The sequence below is a fragment of the Entelurus aequoreus genome, linkage group LG14 (assembly GCF_033978785.1).
Source record: "Entelurus aequoreus isolate RoL-2023_Sb linkage group LG14, RoL_Eaeq_v1.1, whole genome shotgun sequence".
NCBI lineage: Eukaryota > Metazoa > Chordata > Actinopteri > Syngnathiformes > Syngnathidae > Entelurus > Entelurus aequoreus.
In genome coordinates this window covers 48,607,871-48,630,053 of record NC_084744.1, presented here as the reverse complement: position 1 = coordinate 48,630,053, position 22,183 = coordinate 48,607,871, and the positions used below count along the sequence as shown (strand labels likewise).

Genomic DNA, 22,183 nt, shown 5'->3' with positions numbered 1-22,183 from the left:
GGAACAAGGGGCCACAGGCCCCACGCAGCCAGGCCGACCAGCGACAGGAACCCCAGAGCCCGGCCCACCGTGCCGCCCGGAAGAGCCAGTAGCAGGCCGTAGACAGGCGTGTCGGCAGAGGACAAGGCACGAGAGAAGCAGGGGACAGCCAGCCCCCAAGCCAGCGGGAGCCACACCCCACACGGGCAGAAAGGCGGGAAGCCCCGCCCTAACGATGGAGTTAGAACAACCAGCAACTGCCCTGTCGAATCCTCCCCCTGAGGGAGGGGAAAAAAATAAAAAACAATAAAAATAATAATAAAATATAAATAAATAAAAAAAATTATAATAATGACTAAAAAATAAAATACAAATAATATTAAGAATTAAGAAAAAAAAAATAAAAATAAAAAAAAATAAAAAAATAAAAATATATATATATATAAATAAAAATAAATTATGTGTGTCAGCGCAGACGCGCTGACACACAAGGTCACTACCCCAGCAGCTGGCCGACTTGCAGCAATGCGGAACACCTTGCAGTGCACCAAGCTGCCACAATGGATGCGGGAACTAGACCCAGCAGGCCCCAGCCAAGACGGGCACCCGGAAGGGATGGACGGTGGGACCCAGGAGCTCCAGACACGCAGCCCCGGATGCAGTAGCCTGAGGCGCCGTATGAGGGGCCGTTAGGGACATTATTCAGAATTACCTCCTACATACACTACTGAAATGCTCTCACATAAACAACTGAAATGTTTTTCTCTCACACACACTACTGAAACACTCTTATACACACTACTGAAACATTCTTATACACACTACTGAAATGCTCTCACATAAACAACTGAAATCTTTTTCTCACACACACACTACTGAAACACTCTTATACATACTACTGAAACACTCTTACATACACTACTGAAATGCTCTCACATAAACAACTAAAATGTTTTTCTCTCACACACCCTACTGAAACACTCTTATACACACTACTGAAACACTCTTACATACACTACTGAAATGCTCTCACATAAACAACTCAAATGTTTTTCTCTCACACACCCTACTGAAACACTCTCATAAACACTACTGAATTGTTTTTCTCTTACGCACACACACACACACATGGAATTATTTTTCAATAGTATGTATAAACGGATTTAACCTGTGTGTGTGTGAGCTTTTCACGTGCGTGTAAGAGAAAACAATTTCAGTAGTATGTGTGCAAGGATTTCAGTTGTGTGTATAAGAGAGGTTGCATTCCGGTTCCGGTCATCAATAATGCCCGCCCCTTTTCAGACAAGTTTTTTATTTATTTTTTAAAGCCAAGTTGTTTGTGAACAAAATGTCTGCCTAACTGCCGACAAGTAGCTTAACCGAGGCAGGAGCTCTACTTCATAATTTGACGGCTTCAGCGGAGAATATAAGAACACTTTCAATGCAACAACGGTCGGGCTGCAGCCGTCGGTTGCACCTGCTTACGGCGACACCTGAGCGGCCACAAAGCGGCTACTTTCTCCTTTCGACAGCCAAGCAGCCTGAAGCAATCGTGCCGTTGCGAGTGTGCGCTGCAGCATTATCAAGCGCAACGTTTCAGCTCATGGACATCGGGGCAAGAGGAGGAAAAGGTAATTAGACACTATTTATTTCTAAATTATTGTTTAATCCCACGAAATGTAACGCAACATAGCATTGTAGTGAGCTAAGCAGTTAGCCTTGTGTGCCTCCACTACAAACAAGTTAGCAACTAGTGTTTCCGCGGCTCCTAAGAGTCTGACATCTATTGCAAACTTGCCGTTTGTCTCGGAGGAAGCGGAAAAAGTACACTGTCAAATCAGCTAGTAATGTTTGCAGCGTTGTTGCTATGGTAACATGTCGAAATGTGAGTCACGTCGTGGTGCGTCAGTAGCTAATCAAATACTAATTATAATGGATTAGATTTATTTAGCGCTTTTATATCAACTAGATAAGGGGTCTTCAAACTACGGCCCGCCAGCGTCCAAAATCCGGCCCCCGGGAATTTTTTATTTTTTTATTATTATTTTAAATCTGTCTTTTTTAATCCATTTTTTGGTGTCCCCTAGCCGCTCAGGCAAATCTTATTGTCTAAAAATGCATTTTTCCATATGACTTATATTGTCTTAGCTGTTTTCATGTGATCTGATTGTTACATTCTTATTTCAGAGTCACCACACAGCTGCATGACCATTTCAACAAGGACAAAATAAACAACCTCTGGATTCATGGAAGTTGGCTTCCAAACAACTTCTCTCCACACTAATATATTGTTTGGAATATTCAATATATTACACATAGAAACATACTAAATATCCTTTTTTATTTTTGCTCAAAAAAGACTACTTAAGTCGTATTATTCATATACTTTTCAAATGTTCTTGTAGTCAGACAATATTTTCCGTATATTAGAGGGAATCTTTACCTGACCTGTTTGGACTGTCATCTGCAGTCTTCTTCAGAAGGAACACCTGATTGCTGTGATGTGTTGCCTATCAGCTCTTCTATAGGCCTAGCCAACCAGGCAGACTACTTGATGGTCATTGGGGGAGGAGCTAATAGGCAACACGTCACAGTGGTCAGGTGACCCTTCTGAAGAAGACTGCAAATGACAGTTGAAACATCCATCCATCCATTTTCTACCCCTTGTCCCTTTCGAGGTGCTGGAGCCTATCCAATAACAGGTAAAAGTTCCATTTAATATACTGAAAATATTGTCTGACTACAAGAACATTTAAAAAGAAAACTAATATATCCTCTTTTTCTATTTTTTTTTGACAGAAATTGACTTTCATTCAAACATAATAATTTGTTGAAAAATAAATTATTGACATGAATCCTATTGATTATAAAAGATTGATAAATGGCATTTCAGTGCAGCTTCTTCAGCTCTTAAAGTCTTCTCTACGGGATGAACAGATGGAGTAAGTTTCTCCAAGCTTAAAGGCCTACTGAAATGAATTTTTTTTATTTAAACGGGAATAGCAGATCCATTCTATGTGTCGTACTTGATCATTTCGCGATATTGCCATATTTTTGCTGAAAGGATTTAGTAGAGAAAATCGACGATAAAGTTCGCAACTTTTGCTCGCTGATAAAAAAAAAGCCTTGCCTGTACCGGAAGTAGCGTGACGTGACAGGAGCTAGTATTCCTCACAATTCCCCATTGTTTACAATGGAGCGAGAGAGATTCGGACCGAGAAAGTGACGATTACCCCATTAATTTGAGCGAGGATGAAAGATTCGTAGATGAGGAACGTTACAGTGAAGGACTTGAGAGGCAGTGATGGACGTATCTTTTTTCGCTCTGACCGTAACTTAGGTACAAGCTGGCTCATTGGATTCCACACTCTCTCATTTTTCTATTGTAGATCACAGATTTGTATTTTAAACCACCTCAGATACTATATCCTCTTGAAAATGAGAGTCGAGAACGCGAAATGGACATTCACAGTGACTGAACATGTAAATACACGATTAATAATATTCAGCTTTGCGAAGCTAAAAAAAATAGAAGCTAACCTAGCAATGTAGCTAACGTGATAGCATAGCAGTCTCAAATGCAGATAGAAACTAAATTAAAAAAAAACCTGACTGGATGGATAGAGAGAAGATCAAAAATACTATTAAACCATGAACATGTAAATACACGATTAATAATATTCAGCTTTGCGAAGCTAAAAAAAATAGAAGCTAACCTAGCAATGTAGCCAACGTGATAGCATCAGTCTCAAATGCAGATAGAAACTAAATTTTTAAAAAACCCTGACTGGATGGATAGACAGAAGATCAAAAATACTATTAAACCATGAACATGTAAATACACGATTAATAATATTCAGCTTTTCGAAGCTAAAAAAATAGAAGCTAACCTAGCTACGTAGCCAACGTGATAGCATAGCAGTCTCAAATGCAGATAGAAACTAAATTTAAAAAAACCCTGACTGGATGGATAGACAGAAGATCAAAAATACTATTAAACCATGTACATGTAACTACACGGTTAAAAATTCTCAGCCTGGTAAGGCTTAACTATGCTGTTGCTAACGACGCTAAGGCTAATTTAGCAACTTAGCAACCGGACCTCACAGAACTATGTACTCTCTCCTTTTTCTATTGTGGATCACGGATTTGTATTTTAAACCACCTCGGATACTATATCCTCTTGAAAATGAGAGTCGAGCACGCGAAATGGACATTTAAAGTGACTTTTATCTCTAAGACAATACATCGGTGACACACTTAGCTACTGAGCTAACGTGATAGCATCGTTCTCAAATGAAGATAGAAACAAAATAAATAAACCCCTGACTGGAAGGATAGACAGAAGACCAACAATACTATTAAACCATGTACATGTAACTACCCGGTTAAAAATTCTCAGCCTGGTAAGGCTTAAAAATGCTGTTGCTAACGACGCTAAGGCTAATTTAGCAACTTAGCAACCGGACCTCACAGAACTATGATAAAACATTAGCGCTCCACCTACGCCAGCCAGCCCTCATCTTCCCATCAACAGCCGTGCTCACCTGCGTTCCAGCGATCAACAGCGCGACGAAGGACTTCATCCGTGGGTTTGGCGGCAAGCATCGGCTAGGCGTAGTAAGTAGTCCTTGTTGTGTTGCTGTAAGTATTGTACTTAGCCGCTAAGACACCGATCGATCCCACCTACAACGTTCTTCTTTGCAGCCTCCATTGTTCATTAAACAAATTGCAAAAGATTCACCAACACAGATGTCCAGAATACTGTGGAATTTTGTCGAAGAAAACAAGAGGCTTTTCTATCGGGTTCGATGGGGTCCAACCACTTCCGTTGCTTTTGTGACGTCACGCGCATAAATCATATCCAAAGGAGTTTTTCAACCGGAAGTGTGACGGGAATTTTAAAATTTCACTTTATAAGTTAACCCGGCCGTATTGGCATGTGTTGCAATGTTAAGATTTCATCATTGAAATATAAACTATCAGACTGCGTGGTCGGTAGTAGTGGGTTTCAGTAGGCCTTTAATGATTGCTAAAATAAACATATTAGTTAGTAAATGTAACAATAACACACAAGGAACACAATTAATTCTGATAGAACTTGTCCACCAAAAAGGGTTGTGTCCCAGAGAAACTTCTTACCTCATATTAATTTTGAAAAAAATTGGACTAAACATAACACATTTCTTATCCCAAATAAAGTTACAATCATGTCACAAATGTTACCTTGTAAATCCCTTCTGTCTAAATTCATCCAGGCTGTTTCTTTAGAATGCTCTAAAAGAGTCAATTAACCATTAATGTCCAATCTCACAATTATTCTGGACTGAACTTTCTGTTGTACTGTTTAGTACTTACAATATAATATTTAAGTTCAAAGAAAGGGTTATGTTCTTTCAAGTTAAATGTCATAAAAACTTGAGTATGCTGTCAAACTGCTGTGTCTACTAGGTGTATTACATATTCCATCCATCCATTTTCTACCGCTTGTCCTGTTCGGGGTCATATTCATAAATCCAATGTTATGTCATGCAAACCAAATAGTTTTTCATTTTATTATCCATCCATCCATTTCCTACAGCTTGTCCCTCTCAGGGACATTATAAAAACATCACATCAGAGAAAAAACAATATGTAATGTGTAATATGATGCTTTTATTTGATTTTTGTTTTATACTTTTAACTGTTATTCCTTACATTTCTTGTTACTTACTTTACTTTAATCCTCTTGGCCCCCTTGGGAGCATAGGGCGTCTACGTTTCTTGTTAGTGTTGTTTAAATATATTTTTTAATGATTGAAAATGTTGACAAAAATAATTTGTAAATACTTAATTTGAAAATGTTTAATATCAAATATTTTTGTTATGGAAATAGCTTGACAGAAAAATGCACCATTCTAGTCATTACTGTTAGATGGCCTTTTGTTTTCCTCCAAACAGTGAAGTACATATAATTTTGCTAAGTTTGCAGCACACTACTCCATTGATGGCAGAAAACACAATCTGTCCATGCATGCGTGTAGATTACGTCACTTCCGGAACTTGAACATTTTACGATGGAGTCTGCTACGTCATGTTCTGTGTTATTTTAATGTTTTGTATAAAACTATAGCATACCAAGGAGTAAAAGGGAACAATGATATAAAAATTAACAGAATGTACATTTAAAAAAGCATTCCTTGCTTCTTGTCTTTGTTTAATAGATAGTTTGGTTTTTGAACCTGACATCTTCTTGGTCCTTCGAGCCGGATTCCAACACATCTGACGATTCCAGCAGGAGGGGTGAGAAAAGACAGACAGACCATGGCTACAGCAACCATCTCCCCATTGAGGAGATGGTTTTCTTCTCTCTGGCTGGGATCTGAGGATTGACGGGAAACCGAGGACAAGAGGGAGGAGCGCAAAGTTCAGTGAATACGTTTTGAATTACAAAGGAAAAAGCATGTGACGGAGGGTTACGACGCATAGACAAACCCTGTAAATCCTAGACTCTAACAGGTAAAAAGGCCAATAATCAGAAGGATGGCGGAGTCCGCAAAAACTGAAAATTCCGTAAAATTCGTCTCACAACTCCGCCCACAGGGAAACACAGGAACTCTAGGAGGAAGACAAAAAGCCAGGTCTGCTGCACCAACAAAGGAAAACTGAACAAACAAACCACAAGGTGGCAGCAGGCGGTGACAACAACCTCCAGTAGAAGCGACGTGTACCACAATAATAAATTAAACCACTATCTTACAACAAAGACAAAAGTAATCCTTATAAATTCGGCTCTGTAGGGGACAATAGATTACTCCAAATTCTCAAAATGGGAAAAGGGACCCAAAAAAAAAAACGCAGACCTGAAATGGTCTATTACAATCTATTACAACCGAAATAGAGGACGTGGTAGAGGACAACAACAACAACAGTAGTTACACCCTACTGCATGTTGGCGCTGCGGCAAAGAAGGACATTTCGCACGACACTGTCCTGGAAAAAAAAAAAAAAAGACAACAATCAAGGTTAAACTCAGCATGACTGTTAAAAGACGACACCAATTAGAGAGAGTAATAAAAGATAAAGAGAGACATATGACATTATATGGTTTTGGATTGTTGTTGACCTTGTTGTATTTTATAAGACTGATATGTTGTTGGATTTATGTGTTGTTGAAAAGGAGAAAAACGGTAAAAATGGATGGTAAATTTGAGCGTAAGTTTGAAGAGTTTGGAACGTGTGATGGAGTGTTTTTGTCCCAGAGTGGGGACAGGAAGATAATGGACGAGATAAGGAAGAACATCATTGGTCAGATTGTGAGTAGTGTGGACAGAGAGAGAGAGAGGGAGGGAGACGCAAGTATGAGAGGTTTTGGAGGGAATGTGAAAAGAATGGATTGGAAAACATGGAAAAAGGGACTTTTTTAACATGAATTGTTTCTATGGGAGAAGAGTAGACATAGAAACATTGTGTTGCAGTGTAAGGAAGAGATGGATCGAGGATGTGTTGTAAGGGAAAAAACAAATTGAAGAAAAGCTGAGAAAGTGACAAACGTAGGTGCATGTCGAAAAACATGGTTTTCGTGTTGTTGGCGTATGCCATTGGTGGTAGATCGCTGCAGACTTTTTTTGTTTGTTTGTTTTTTTAAGTGTGTATCTTTCCAGGTACAAATTGTGTAAAAACCCAGAGGTTCAAATACAAATAAGTGAAATATAAAATATAGGACGCTGGCAGGTGAAAGATTCCAAAAGACGATGGAGGTGAGGTGAGAGAAATGTTTAAAAATAGATGAAGAAATAGGAAAAAATCAATAAGAATAATTAATGCAAAATGGAATAAACTAATGCTTGCGCCAGAGATATTGTGGGGGTATTGAAATAAGATATGAAGAAAATGTAGACTGAAGATATACATATATATTTATATATATAAAAATAGCGCTTTTATAAGGGACCCGATGAGATATATATATATATAATTAAAATAATCGAATAAATAAGAACCTAGATTAATAACTATAATAAGAGTCGATATGTATAGCATGATAAAGTGATATAAAATAAGTTACATGTTTATAAGCTGAGGGAAAAAAGAAAAACGCTCTTCGTGTGCGACTCACCTTTTCTCTTGGAAAGTGCACACTCGCACACACACAACTTTGTGTGTGCGTGCGGCACATTGGGAGCTGGAATGGCTTTGTGAAAATGAATGTATTACAGTACGTTTAAAGTCTTTTAACTTTAAAGTGTAGTCTAACATTCTTAGGGTGGTTAGATTATTTTTTAGACATTTGCAGTACACCATACATCTGGGTGGTGAGCTAAGATAAGATCATGGCAATCGCAACAGCTATCAGTTAGTTATAGACTTTTGATAGTATAATGCGAGTAATAAACGAACGAGAATAAATGCATGCTTTTATTTTGTAGATTATCACACACGACAGGAAGTCTGAGTGCACAAGTGATAAGTGTGGCATGACAGCATGCTAGAATGTAACTGTCAGACACAGATGATAGTTTAAAAAACCCAAGACGCAAGAATCAGTAAAATAATGACATTTAAATGATGTGCTGGGTAAATAGCACTATTTCTCAGTCGGTGCATGGACATCAGTATGACTATAACCATTACAACTGTTTGCTTTGAATATTGTTGAATAATAATTGCAAATAAAAAATAAAAAAAAGAATTGGAAGAATGTCTCTTCTGAGTTGTAAAATTATAGTTTAATTTGCATATAGACAGTTTTTAGTGGGTTTAAAATGTTACTTAAAATTACATCAACTTTCAAATCAAATCAACTTTATTTATAAAGCACATTTAAAATTTACCACAGGGGTAGCCAAAGTGCTGTACAATGGGCAGGTTAAAAGATAATACGAGAACCGAGCAAACACAACACAACACAAACAGAACACGATAAAAAATAAATAAATAAAATAAATAAAACATAAAAACAGGTTCACAGCAGGTGTATTATGGGGCGCCATTGCAGGATGGATATCACTCAGTGTTAAAAGCCATGGAATAAAAGTATGTTTTTAAGAGAGATTTAAAAACAGGAAGAGAGGAGGTTTGTCTAACACTCAGAGGTAGGTCGTTCCAGAGCTTGGGAGCAGCAGCGGCGAAAGCTCTGTCACCTCTAAGCTTCAGCCTTGTGTCTGGAACCGCCAGTAGCAGCTGATTGGCTGATCTTAGGGATCGGGTGGGGCAGTAAGGCTGAAGGAGGTCGGAGAGATATGTTGGCGCGAGGTTGTTTAGACATTTAAAAACAAATAAAAGGAGTTTAAAATTGATTCGGTAACGCACAGGGAGCCAGTGAAGGGACGCTAATATAGGGGTGATGTGCTCACGTCTGCGGGTCTGTTAGCAGACGAGCAGCAGAGTTCTGCACGAGCTGCAGGCGGGCGAGGGAGGCCTGGCTAATGCCTACATACAGGGCATTGTAGTAGTCAAGACGAGTCGAGATAAAGGCGTGGATTAATTTCTCGAGATCATGTCCTGATAGAAGCGGTTTCACTTTCGCTATTTGGCGTAGTTGATAAAAGCTTTTTTGAACGACGCTGCTAATTTGTTTTTCGATACATAAAGTAATACGTATAATATTTGAATTAGGAATATTGATTTAGCGTTTATTAGAATCAGAATTAGAATCAGAAGAGTTTTTATTGCCATTGTTTGAGAACGGGTTCACAAACTAGGAATTTTACTTGGCTCAATCGTGCAACATAAAACCCATATAACACAGAATATAATAAAATGAGCTGTAACTGAGCTATCAGATCTTGTTATTGTTCATGTGTCCGATGGCAGAGGGCAAAAAACTGTTCAGGTGGCGGGAGGTGTGGGTCTGGATGAACCGTAGTCTCCTGCCTGAGGGGATAGGGGGAATAGTTTGTGTCCAGGGTGAGAAGAGTCAGCTGTGATCCGACCCACACGCCTCCTGGTCCTGGAGGAGAACAGGTCCTGGAGGGGTGGGAGTTTGCAGCTAATCACCTTCTCAGCAGCACGTACCATGCGCTGCAGTCGATGCTTGTCCCTTGGACTGTGGCGCCGGGGAACCACACGGTGATGGAGGAGGTGAGGATGGACTCGATGATTGCTGAGTAGAACTGCACCAGCATCTTGGTCGGCACCTTCAGTTTTTTCAGCTGCCGCAGGAAGTACATCCTCTGCTGGGCCTTCTTGATGAGGGAGCTGATGGTCGGCTCCCACTTGAGGTCCTGGGTGATACTGGTGTTCAAGAAACGGATGGAGTCCATAATGGAGACGGGGGTGGGAGAGTCAATCAGGGTGAGGGGGGATGGTGGGGCTTTGACTTTCCTGAAGTCCAAGATCATCTCCACTGTTTTCTGGGCGTTCAGCTCCAGGTTGGTAAGGCTGCACCAGGACGCCAGCCGGTCCACCTCTCTCCTGTAGGCGGACTCGTCGCCATCCGAGATGAGCCCGATGAGAGTAGTGTCATCCGCAAACTTGAGCAGCTTTACTGACTGGTGACTGGAGGTGCAGCAGTTTGTGTACAGGGAGAAGAGCCAGGGGGAAAGTACACAGCCCTGAGGAGTACCAGTGTTCGTGGTTCGACTGTCTGAAGCAATCTTCCCCAGCCGCACGTGCTGTATTCGGTCTGTCAGGAAGTCATTGATCCAACTGCAGAGGGAGTTGGGCACGCTGAGCTGGTAGAGCTTGTCTCGTAGCAGTCCAGGGAGGATGGTGTTGAAGGCAGAGCTGAAGTCCACAAATAGGATCCTGGCGTAGGTTCCTGGGGAGTCCAGATGCTCCAGGAGGAAGTGGAGGGCCAGGTTCACTGCATCATCCACAGACTTGTTGGCTCTGTAGGCGAACTGCAGTGGGCCCAGTAGGGGGGCAGTGATGTCCTTGAGGTGGGGCAGGACCAAGCGCTCAAAGGACTTCATGACCACAGACCTGTAGTCTTTAAGTCCTGTGATCCGTGCTTTCTTGGGCACAGGGACGATGGTGGAGGTCTTGAAACAGGACGGCACGCGACATAGCTCCAGAGAGGTGTTAAAAATGTCAGTGAAGACAGGAGCCAGCTGATTCGCACAGTGTTTCAAGGTGGAGGGGGAGACACCATCCGGCCCGGGGGCCTTCCGCGTGTTCAGCTTCAAGAACTGCCGGCATATATCCTCCTCTCGGATGGAGATGGCCTTTGATTAAGTCCTATGATGTTCATGGAGTCCTTTAATGTGGGGGGGGACCAGAGCTTTGATGAGCTGAAGGCCATTCGTGACGACAGTAATGTGTGTTGAGGTCCTGAGCGAGAGTCCAGTCATTCAGGGCCTGGGGGGCTTTGGGCTTAAAGTTCGTAAGGGCCCTTAATCCTCTCCACACAGCTGCAGAGTCATTGGAGCTGAACTGTTCCTGTAGACGGTTAGAGTACACAGATTTAGCTTTCTCCACTTCCCTGTTGAAGTGGTACTTCGCTTCTCTTTAGGTACTCTGGTCCCCGCTCCTCCACGCAGTGTCCTTTTTCTTGCGCAGCTGTCGGAGCTTGGGTGTGAACCAGGGCTTGTCGTTGTTATAACAAGCCCTGGTGCGCGTTGGAATGATGCGCGCCTCATTGAACTGTATGTATGAGGTCACAATGTCCGTATACTCGTCCAGATTGTCCGTGGCCGCTCCAATTGCCTCCCAGTCTGTCGTCTCCAGACATGCGCGCAGCTCCTCCACAGCCTCGGCGGTGAAACACTTAATGGTCCTCATAACAGGTTTAGCCAGTTTCAGTCTCTGTCTGTATGAAGGGATTAAGTGCACCATTACGTGATCTGATAGTCCGAGAGCAGCGCGCGGGACTGCATGATAAGCCTTGCTTATTATGGTGTAACAGTGATCCAAAGTGTTGTCCTCTCTGGTCGGGTATTTAATAAACTGCCTATACTTGGGTAATTCCTGGCTCAGATTTCCCTTGTTAAAGTCACCAAGCACGATAACAAGAGAGTCCAGAAAAGACCGTTCCACATGTAAGATCTGGTCTGCAAGCGTGCGCTGAGCGTCATGCACGTCCACGCTTGGCGGTATGTAGACAGCCACCAGTATAAATGAAACGATTAACAATTAATGCTGTGATTTTAAACATCATATGCAAGCTGCAGAAATAGTAGCACTAACAAAAGCATGTAAATGAATGAAAGATCAAAAGGTCACAATATACACAGATAGCCAATATGCATTCTCAACAGTGGAATGATAACGTCAACAGGAAAACCTGTAACACATGGAGAACTATTAAAAACCCTTATTAAAAGCAGTACAGCTAGCAGCTAAAATAGCAATATGCAAATGTACAGCACACACCAACAGAACGGACACAGTATGTATTGGGGCGGTATGGCGTAGTGGGTAGAGCTGCCGTGCCAGAAACCTGAGGGTTGCAGGTTCGCTCCCAGCCTCTTGACATCCAAATCGCTGCTGTTGTGTCCTTGGGCAGGACACTTCACCCTTGCCCCTGGTGCCGCTCACACTTGTGAATGAATGATATATCTGTGGGGGTCGGAGGGGCCGTAGGCGCAAACTGGCAGCCTTGCTTCCGTCAGTCTACCCCAGAGCAGCTGTGGCTACAAATGTAGTTTACCACCACCAGGTGTGAATGAATGATGGGTTCCCACTTCTCTGTGAGTGCTTTGAGTATCTAATGATAGAAAAGTGCGATATAAAATCTAATCCATTATTAGTATTATTAGTATCACTAGGAAATGCGTTAGCGGACAAAACAGCAAAAAAAGCAGCAGAGGAAGAAATACAAGTTTTCAAACTACAAACTAGCGACATGAATAATGATATACTAAAAGACATGCAACAAGAAAGTATTCCAAAAGAAAAAGATAAATGGATAAAAAACGGAGCCACGTTGAACAAAGAAGACATCTATGTATGTCCAGACAATAAACCAATCTTACCAAAAAATCTGTATAAGTGGGCCATGGTTGTACTCATGTCTCAACAGAAGGGATGATGACCCTTATACCGAAGTACTATACTACCTACGGCTTTTATTCCTATTCAAAAAATGTTTGTAGGGCATGCATGACCTGTGCGAGGCACAATCCACAAGGGAATATGCGCCCACAACGAGGCCAATTCCCCAAACCAGAACACCCGTTCCAACATTTATGCATGGATTTTATTGAACTAAATAAGAGTGAAGGAAAACAGCAGGGGCGTCACTAGCTTTTAAGGACAGGGGGGGCTTATCCCCCAGGAGATGCACAGGATGCAAGCGAACGTAGCGCACGAGCACAAAACTTCACAAATGGCTAACAAAGACTTAGAAATTAATTATTGTTATTATTATTTCAGTCGGTTTATTTTCAATCTGTGTTCAGTACAACAACAAACATGGGTTTGCAGAGTGACATTTTGTTTACAGCATCAACAAGAAACAATGACTTGCATGATCCTTCAAGATACACTGAAACACAATGAAAGTCATGGCATTAGCCTCTACAGTATGTTATTCATTCACAACATAGAGGCTAATGCCACGACTTAAGCTCACAATACAATAATTGTTTGTTCCCAAATATTTTGAAGTTGCACAGATTACATTTTGGGCACATATGTGACTAAAATGGTTGTAAATTCAAGCCCTGGAAATATTACTTAATTACTTGAATGAAAGTAATATCTGGATCGGGATCATTTGGCTTGTATATAATATATTTATATATATATTATGGCAAGCCGTTAAGGAAATTAAATATATATGGAAGTCTGAATAGAAATGAGAAACTTTTATATATACTGTAAATAAGAAAGACTTAGAGTCCATCTGCTGATCTGAAAAAGAGCCAAAGCTGTCAAAGAGCTGAGGGACCATCTTCAAAATGCAATGCTGAAACAAATAATGCAAACAATAAAATGTAACTTCCAGGGCTTGAGATTAACGTAGTCCCGTCGTCCCGGGGATGGAAAAAAAAAATTCACGGGACGAAATTAAATGCTCCCCGGGACGATGGCTTTTAAACATTTTTTTTCTTTTACATTTTATGTTTTTATTCATTTTACATTTTATATTAAATGTCTTGGTTTTTCCACCCTCTGAAAATCCTATGAAATGTTTAACAAGCCATCCTATAATAATACAACAGCTATTAATGCAACAATACAATAAAACAAATATATTTAATGATGTTTTTTTCCATTATTTTAACAATTGGCTAATGTATATTACTTTATATAGATTCTACAAGAAACACAAAACTTAAAAACTAAATTATTTACAATTGCAGACACAAGGTTCTTGTCCTGCAGTGCTGTGTGCTAATGTGCTTCGTACACCTGCAGGACCGCAAGCAAGGTCGCATAGAAAATGCGGACTGGATTTTGAGTGATGTGGGCATTTTCTATATGAACAAAAAATTTTTTATTTATTTTTTGTCATAAAGAAATACAATCATGTGTGCTTACGGACTGTATCCCTGCAGACTGTATTGATTTATATTGATATATAATGTATATATTGTGTTTTTTATGTTGATTTAATTTAAAAAAAAAAAAACATTTTTTTTTTTTTAACTTCTTGTGCGGCCGCGGCCCGGTACCAATCGGTCCACGGACTGGTACCGGGCCGCGGCCCGGTGGTTGGGGACCACTGATATAACGGACAAAAGTATTCGGGCTTCTATTTGTGTTATCAAAGGGACATGTTCATTAGCACACTACAAATTCCACTGTCACAGTTGTGAGCGTACCATTTGATGGTGTGAATGAATGGTTCAAAGTAACAGCTGGTGTGTCAAGGTTTGATTATAATTGGTTCCTCATTTGGCTATTAATTGGTTCCTTATGGCAGAGCAAGCGGGAAAGGCTGCTAAAACTGATTGTGTAGTATGCCTAAGCCCAGACCATTACTCAAGATCATCCCGGCACCTATGAATCAAAAATGTTTAATTGAACTAATGAGTAAAAACAACCCCTGAAGTTTTATTGCACTACATGGGACAAAATCTACCCTGTAACTAAAAAGACAAAGCAGAAACCAATATTTGATAAACATGTGACAAAAGCTAACTACACTTGCATTAACATGCTAGGCTCTTGACAACAGTTAGGAAACTTATCATCAGACAACTGCTTACACATAGTGCATAGTGCGGTGAGGAAAGAATCTATGACCGATTACCGAAAAATGTAACAGGACATTGTGCTCTGATCACACTCCTCATGCCCACCTCCATATACCTCACTATAGCATGAGAATTGTTAACACGCCTGAACAGTTTGATACCTGAACATTGGAAAAGATCTAGACGTGATGTAAACTGGCAAAGTGTTGGAGATCCAACTTATATCGATGCAATAGGTGTCCCAAGAGGTGTACCTGACGACTATAAATTGGTAAATCAAGTTGCAGCTGGATTCGAATCATCCGTCTGCTGATGGTGTACGATTAACAAGAATGTTGACAGAATAAACTACATCCACTACAACCTACAGAGATAACTGTAAAATGAAAGAGATAGAAAAGACAGATTTAAAATAATAATAACCATTAAAAAAATTCCCGCGGCCCGGGTTTTGGACGCTAGCGGGCCGTAGTTTGGGGACCCCTTATCTAGTCAATAGAAAAGCACTAGATAAATCTAATCCATTATTATCAGTATTTGATTAGCTACTGACGTACCACGACGTGACTCTCATTTCGACATGTTACCATAGCAACAACGCTGCAAACATTACAAGCTGATTTGACAGTGTACTTTTTCTGCTTCCTACGAAATGCCAAGTTTACAATAGAGGTCAGACTCTTAGGAGCCGCGGAAACACTAGTTGCTAACTTGTTTATAGTGGAGGCACACAAGGCTAACTGCTTAGCTCACTACAATGCCATGTTGCGTTACATTTCGTGTGATTAAACAATAATTTAGAAATAAATCAAGTCTAATTACCTTTTCCTCCTTTTGCCCCGATGTCCATGAGCTGAAACGTTGCGCTTGATAATGCTGGCACACTCGCAACGGAACGATTGCTCCAGGCTGCTTGGCTGTCGGAGGGAAAAAGTGGCCACTCAGGTGTTGCGGCATGGCATGCGGGTGCAACCGACAACTGCAGCCCGACTGTAGTTGCATTGAAAGTGTTCTTATTTTCTCCGCTTAAGCCGTCAAATTATGAAGTAGAGCTCCTGCCTCGGTTAAGCTACTCGTCAGCAGTTAGGCAGACATTTAGTGTGTATAAGTGTTTCAGTAGTGTTTGTGAGAAAAAGATTTCAGTTGTTTATGTGAGAGCATTTCAGTAGTGTGTATAAGAGTGTTTCAGTAGGGTGTATAAGAGTGTTTCAGTAGTGTGTGTGAGAGAAAAACATTTCAGTTGTTTATGTGAGAGCATTTCAGTAGTGTATGTAAGAGGTAATTCTGAATAATGTCCCTAACGGCCCCTCATAGCACCGACACCCGCCTGACAAGCAAGCCAGAGCGTACCCCAGAAATATATATATATATATATATATATATATATATATATATATATATATATATATATATATATATATATATATATATATATATATATATATATATGTATACATACCAGTGACGTGCGGTGAGGTTCATGGCTGGTGAGGCACTGACTTCATCACAGTCAGATTTACAAACATATGAACCCTAAAGAGTATCTTATTCACCATTTGATTGGCAGCAGTTAACGGATTATGTTTAAAAGCTCATACCAGCATTCTTCCCTGCTTGGCACTCAGCATCAAGGGTTGGAATTGGGGGTTAAATCACCAAAAATTATTCCCGGGCACGACACTGCTCCCCACTGCTCCCCTCACCTCCCAGGCGGTGAACAAGGGGATGGGTCAAACGCAGAGGACAAATTTCACACACCTAGTGTGTGTGTGACAATCATTGGTACTTTAACTTAATTTTTAACTTTACACATACAAACTGTAGCACACAAAAATGCATATTTAATAAAAAAAAAAACTTTATTATGGTCTTACCTTTACTTATAAATGAAGTCCATGCCCCGCTGTTGTGCTGGATTAATGCACTCCCGCCGTAGAATGCACCCCCTGACGGGAGTGTTATATCAACTAAAGCCCACACTTAAACTTTCCACGTGCAAGATTGAATCTATTTAAAAAAGTTATTTAATAAGAAGCCAAAAAGTGCAAAAACAATAATGTTCGTGTTGGAGAAGTTGTGAATGAATGAAATATGAAATCCGTGCTGCAGTCTGCAGGTGTACCTAATGTTGTGGCCCTGCGGTCATTCACAACTCCTCCAACATGAACATTATTGTTTTTGCACTTTTTGGCTTCTTATTAAATAACTTTTTTAAATAGTGTAACCGAGGGTTTACAAATGTCGCATATACTGTATGAAACTACAAAATAATAAACACGGAGGCTCCAGTTTACACGAGGACCACTTTATTTACCTTCTTTCAAAAACCTCCGCTCCACTCCAACGTGTCATCACTTCCACTCTTAGCGCCTTCAAAATAAGAGCGCAAGGCATATACTGTATAACAGCGTGTAACAGGAATTAACATCACAAAGAGGAAAGCCCATAAAAATAGGTTAGATTAGATTAGATTCAATCTTGCACGTGGAAAGCTTAAGTGTGGGCTTTAGTTGATATAACATGCACCCCCCTCCCCCTCCCCCCGTTTTCTACGGCGGGGGTGCACCGGCACAAGGAGGCGGGATTACTGCGAGGCGAGCCTCAGCCAGTGTGTCTTCGCAGCAGTTTTATGATCGCTCAGCACAAGAAATACGTTACACACATACAGTTGTTGACAAAATACACTGTACATTATATACCTCAGCTAACTAAACTATGGAAATGTATAATATAGTTCATATAGCAATACGGTCTCACTGCACAGCAGGCCAGCAGTTAGCCGAGTGCGCAATCCATGTTGAGGCTCAACGCAGTGACGTGCCTCAACTGGCTGCTGATCACCGCACCGTCTCTTCTCAGTATTTGAACGGCAAATGTGAAAATTCAGCGATTTTGAATAAAAATAATCTAAAACTGGTGAAGTTAAATGGAAAATAACTTTATAGTATAATCACTGGATACATATAACAATTTAATGCATTTTTTTTCTTTTTACATTTTTTTTCTTTCCACTGCACGTCACTGATACATACATACATACATACACACACACACACACACACACACACACACACACACATATATATATATATATATATATATATATATATATATATATATATATATATATATATATATATATATATATATATATAAACATTGTTTGTACCTTAAAAACCCTTGATTTAGATACTTGGCGCCATCTTCGAAGTATGCTAACATCTCTTATATCAGCATGATAATATAATACAAGCGTTTTAGCTAAATTGTGTGTGTACACCTAAATAATAGTGCATTTTAATACTTGGCACTATTTTAGAACGATCCTAGCTTATCCTGTGTCATCATGCTAATGTTAGTATGCTGATGTTTTATGCTAGCTTTTTAACTAATTTTGTATGTTTGAACCTAAAAATCATGATTTTTGATATTTATTCTCATACTTGCCAACCTTAAGACCTCCAAATTCGTGACGTGACGACAGGCTGTCCTCACTCAGGTCCGCACGGAACTGGAGGGGGCGTGCCTTAAGTCCGGCTGGAAATCGGGAGAAATTCGGGAGAATGGTTGTCCCGGGAGAGGCACTGAAATTCGTGAGTCTCCCGGGAAAATTCGGGAGGGTTGGCAAGTATGCTTATTCTATTAGTCCCTGGTTTTACACTGCAAAAACGTATGTTCCAAACAGAGCTCTGATTGGTTTACAGAGTTTGTTTGATACCATTGCTAGACACACTTTGCACACCAGGCCTTTTGTCAACCAGACAGCTTCTGGATTATTATTATGCAACTGTTCCCCCCTCCCACATTTTTGCAATGTGCTGTTATGCAAGGGAGCCATCTGCTGTCCAACCAGTGATACTGACTCATCATGACTTCTAACTAATTTACCATCTCGCTTATAAAACAGTGGATCATCATTTTGCTAATCTGCTAGATACCAGCGGGAGTAGGACACCAGGGGACCAGGAAGTGGGCTTTTATCAACACGGAAGCGCAAGAGAGGGATGAGCCTACACTGCCCACCTTTATCGAGTGGTAGCCTCAAGTGGCTATAGCCTAACAAGAGCCTGGTAAAAAAAGAAACAAAAACCGAGGCACTTCTGTCCATTAAGTTGAGACGGGCGATTCCATCCTGCTTGGACATAAACTGGAGGTATGACTTGCGGTCCTGTTGGATGGTAAATTCTAAAAAACACTAGTATCAGTTTAACCGCGACTCAATCGGTCACAGTCCCTAGGAGGAGTACATTAAAGTGTGACCCCTGTTTTTAGCAGAGAAATGGCTGACGGAAACCAAGATGGCCAACTTCCAGTTAGTTTTTAGGTATGGGTTCTTGAGACTTTTACGTGCGTCCCATCATGATAGACGTCTCCAGCAATTTTCGTGGGCTACGTGAAACTGGTGAGAGGGGCTATTTTTTTTATTTTTTTTTTTCATTTTAAAGGTGGCGCTAGAGAGCCAATTTAAAAATTTCATTTTCAGGACCCTCAAAATATAAAAATGTTTGCCAAGCCTGAAGCCCTTGCAAAATTTGGGGAGTTTTTGTGCATGTTGAAGGCCTCAAAAAGGCGTCTAAACCGGGAGGAGGAGAATAATAACAGTAGAAGTTCGTTAAAGTACAACCCTGTTTGGGGCAGACGAAAACCAAGATGGCCGACTTCCTGTTTGTTTACAAATTGTGGGTTCTTGAGATTTTTCTGCGCGTCCTGTCACAATAGACGTCTCCACTGATTTTCCTGACGATACGTGAGTTTCTTCTCATTTGCAAGGGGGCACTAGAGAGTCAGTTTGCAAGAATTGGTGAGTTTTGGTGCATTTAAGGGCCTCAAAAATGTGATGGAAGTGTGACAAAAACGGAGAAAACTGAATTATGGAGCAATTACCATAGGGCCCTAACTGTATTGCCAGGTTCTTTCAGCTGTTCAGCCATGATTCCAAAGTTCTTCAATTGTTCTGTCTTTTGTGCAGATTGTGGTTGGGGAGGCCATCGTATTCTGCTACCTGTCCAGGAGGTCATCTACCATGCAGATTGAGACCAACATCCACGCAGCCGGCTGCCATTTTAACTCCTACATTCGCAGGGCTGTTCGCTTCATAGGTGAGAATCAGTTTGGTGGCAAGGGCCAAAAGAGTTGGAACATTTTATGTCAATATTCACATAGAGGAGAAGCTGACAATGTCACTGATGAGGAAATGGCCCCCAAAACTTACATTTAAAGTGGTGTGCCACACCATTTAATGTGGTCTGCCACACCATTTCATGTCGTCTGTCACATCATTTAATGTGGTCTGTTACATCATTTAATGTGGTCTGCCACACCATTTAATTTGGTCTGTCACATCATTTAATGTGGTCTGCCACACCATTTAATGTGGTCTGCCACACCATTTAATGTGGTCTGTCACATCATTTAATGTGGTCTGTCACATTATTTAATGTGGTCTGCCACATCCTTTACTGTGGTCTGCCACACCATTTAATGTGGTCTGTCACACCATTTCATGTGGTCTGTCACATCATTTAATGTGGTCTGTTACATCATTTAATGTGGTCTGCCACATCATTTAACGTGGTCTGTCACATAATTTAATGTGGTCTGCCACATCATTTAATGTGGTCTGTCACATAATTTAATGTGGTCTGCCACATCATTGAATGTGGTCTGCCACACCATTTAATGTGGTCTGTCACATCATTTAATGTGGTCTGCCGCACCATTTAATGTGGTCTGCCGCACCATTTAATGTGGTCTGCCGCACCATTTAATGTGGTCTGTCACACCATTTACTGTGGTCTGCCACACCATTTAATCTGGTTCATTTAATGTGGTCCGCCACATCATTTAATGTGGTCTGCCACACAATTTCATGTGGTCTGTCACATCATTTAATGGGGTCTGTTACATCATTTAATGTGGTCTGCCACATCATTTAATGTGGTCTGTCACATAATTTAATGTGGTTTGTCACATCATTTAATGTGGTCTGTCACATCATTTAATGTGGTCTGCCACATCATTTAATGTGGTCTGCCACACCATTAAATGTGGTCTGTCACATCATTAAATGTGGTCTGTCACATCATTTAATGTGTTCTGTCACATCATTTAATGTGGTCTGCCACACAATTTCATGTGGTCTGTCACATCATTTAATGTGGTCTGTTACATCATTTAATGTGGTCTGCCACATCATTTAATGTGGTCTGTCACATAATTTAACGTGGTTTGTCACATCATTTAATGTGGTCTGTCACATCATTTAATGTGGGTCTGCCACATCATTTAATGTGGTCTGCCACATCATTTAATGTGGTCTGTCACATCATTTAATGTGGTCTGTCACATCATTTAATGTGGTCTGCCACGTCATTTAATGTGGTCTGCCACACCATTTAATGTGGTCTGTCACATCATTTAATGTGATCTGTCACATCATTTAATGTGGTCTGTCACATCATTTAATGTGGTCGGCCACATCATTTAATGTGGTCTGCCACACCATTTACTGTGGTCTGCCACACCATTTACTGTGGTCTGCCACACCATTTAATGTTGTTCATTTAATGTGGTCTGTTACATCATTTAATGTGTTCTGTCACATCATTTAACGTGGTCTGCCACACCATTTAATGTGGTCTGCCACACAATTTCATGTGGTCTGTCACACCATTTCATGTGGTCTGTTACATCATTTAATGTGGTCTGCCACATCATTTAACGTGGTCTGTCACATCATTTAATGTGGTCTGTCACATCATTTAATGTGGTCTGTCACATCATTTAATGTGGTCTGTCACATAATTTAATGTGATCTGCCACATCATTTAATGTGGTCTGCCACACCATTTAATGTGGTCTGTCACATCATTTAATGTGGTCTGTCACATCACTTAATGTGGTCTGTCACATAATTTAATGTGGTCTGTCACATCATTTAACGTGGTCTGCCACATAATTTAATGTGGTCTGTCACACCATTTACTGTGGTCTGCCACACCATTTAATGTGGTCCGTCACTTCATTTCATGTGGTCTGCCACACCATTTAATGTAAATCACATTTTTGTTGCAGATTCTCAAAACCACCTAAGTGCTGTCGTAGCGATGATCTTTGACTCGCTTTTTTGTTGGTCCTTA

The 22,183-nt window shown here is 40.6% G+C and overlaps 1 protein-coding gene across 6 annotated transcripts in view; it reads left to right on the top strand.

The window, feature by feature from the left end:
• LOC133664973 (phospholipid phosphatase-related protein type 4-like) overlaps nucleotides 1-22,183 on the top strand; it is a 79,413-nt gene that overhangs the window by 17,348 nt on the left and 39,882 nt on the right. For 2 of the 6 annotated variants that reach the window (XM_062070077.1, XM_062070076.1), the window contains exon 3: nucleotides 20,014-20,143. In XM_062070077.1, the coding sequence (XP_061926061.1) occupies nucleotides 20,014-20,143 (130 nt within the window). Of the gene's footprint in view, nucleotides 1-437; nucleotides 1,611-6,182; nucleotides 6,385-19,012; nucleotides 19,198-20,013; nucleotides 20,144-22,183 lie in introns of those variants that run through there. The other 4 variants (XM_062070078.1, XM_062070080.1, XM_062070081.1 and 1 more) reach the window with 4 other exon arrangements.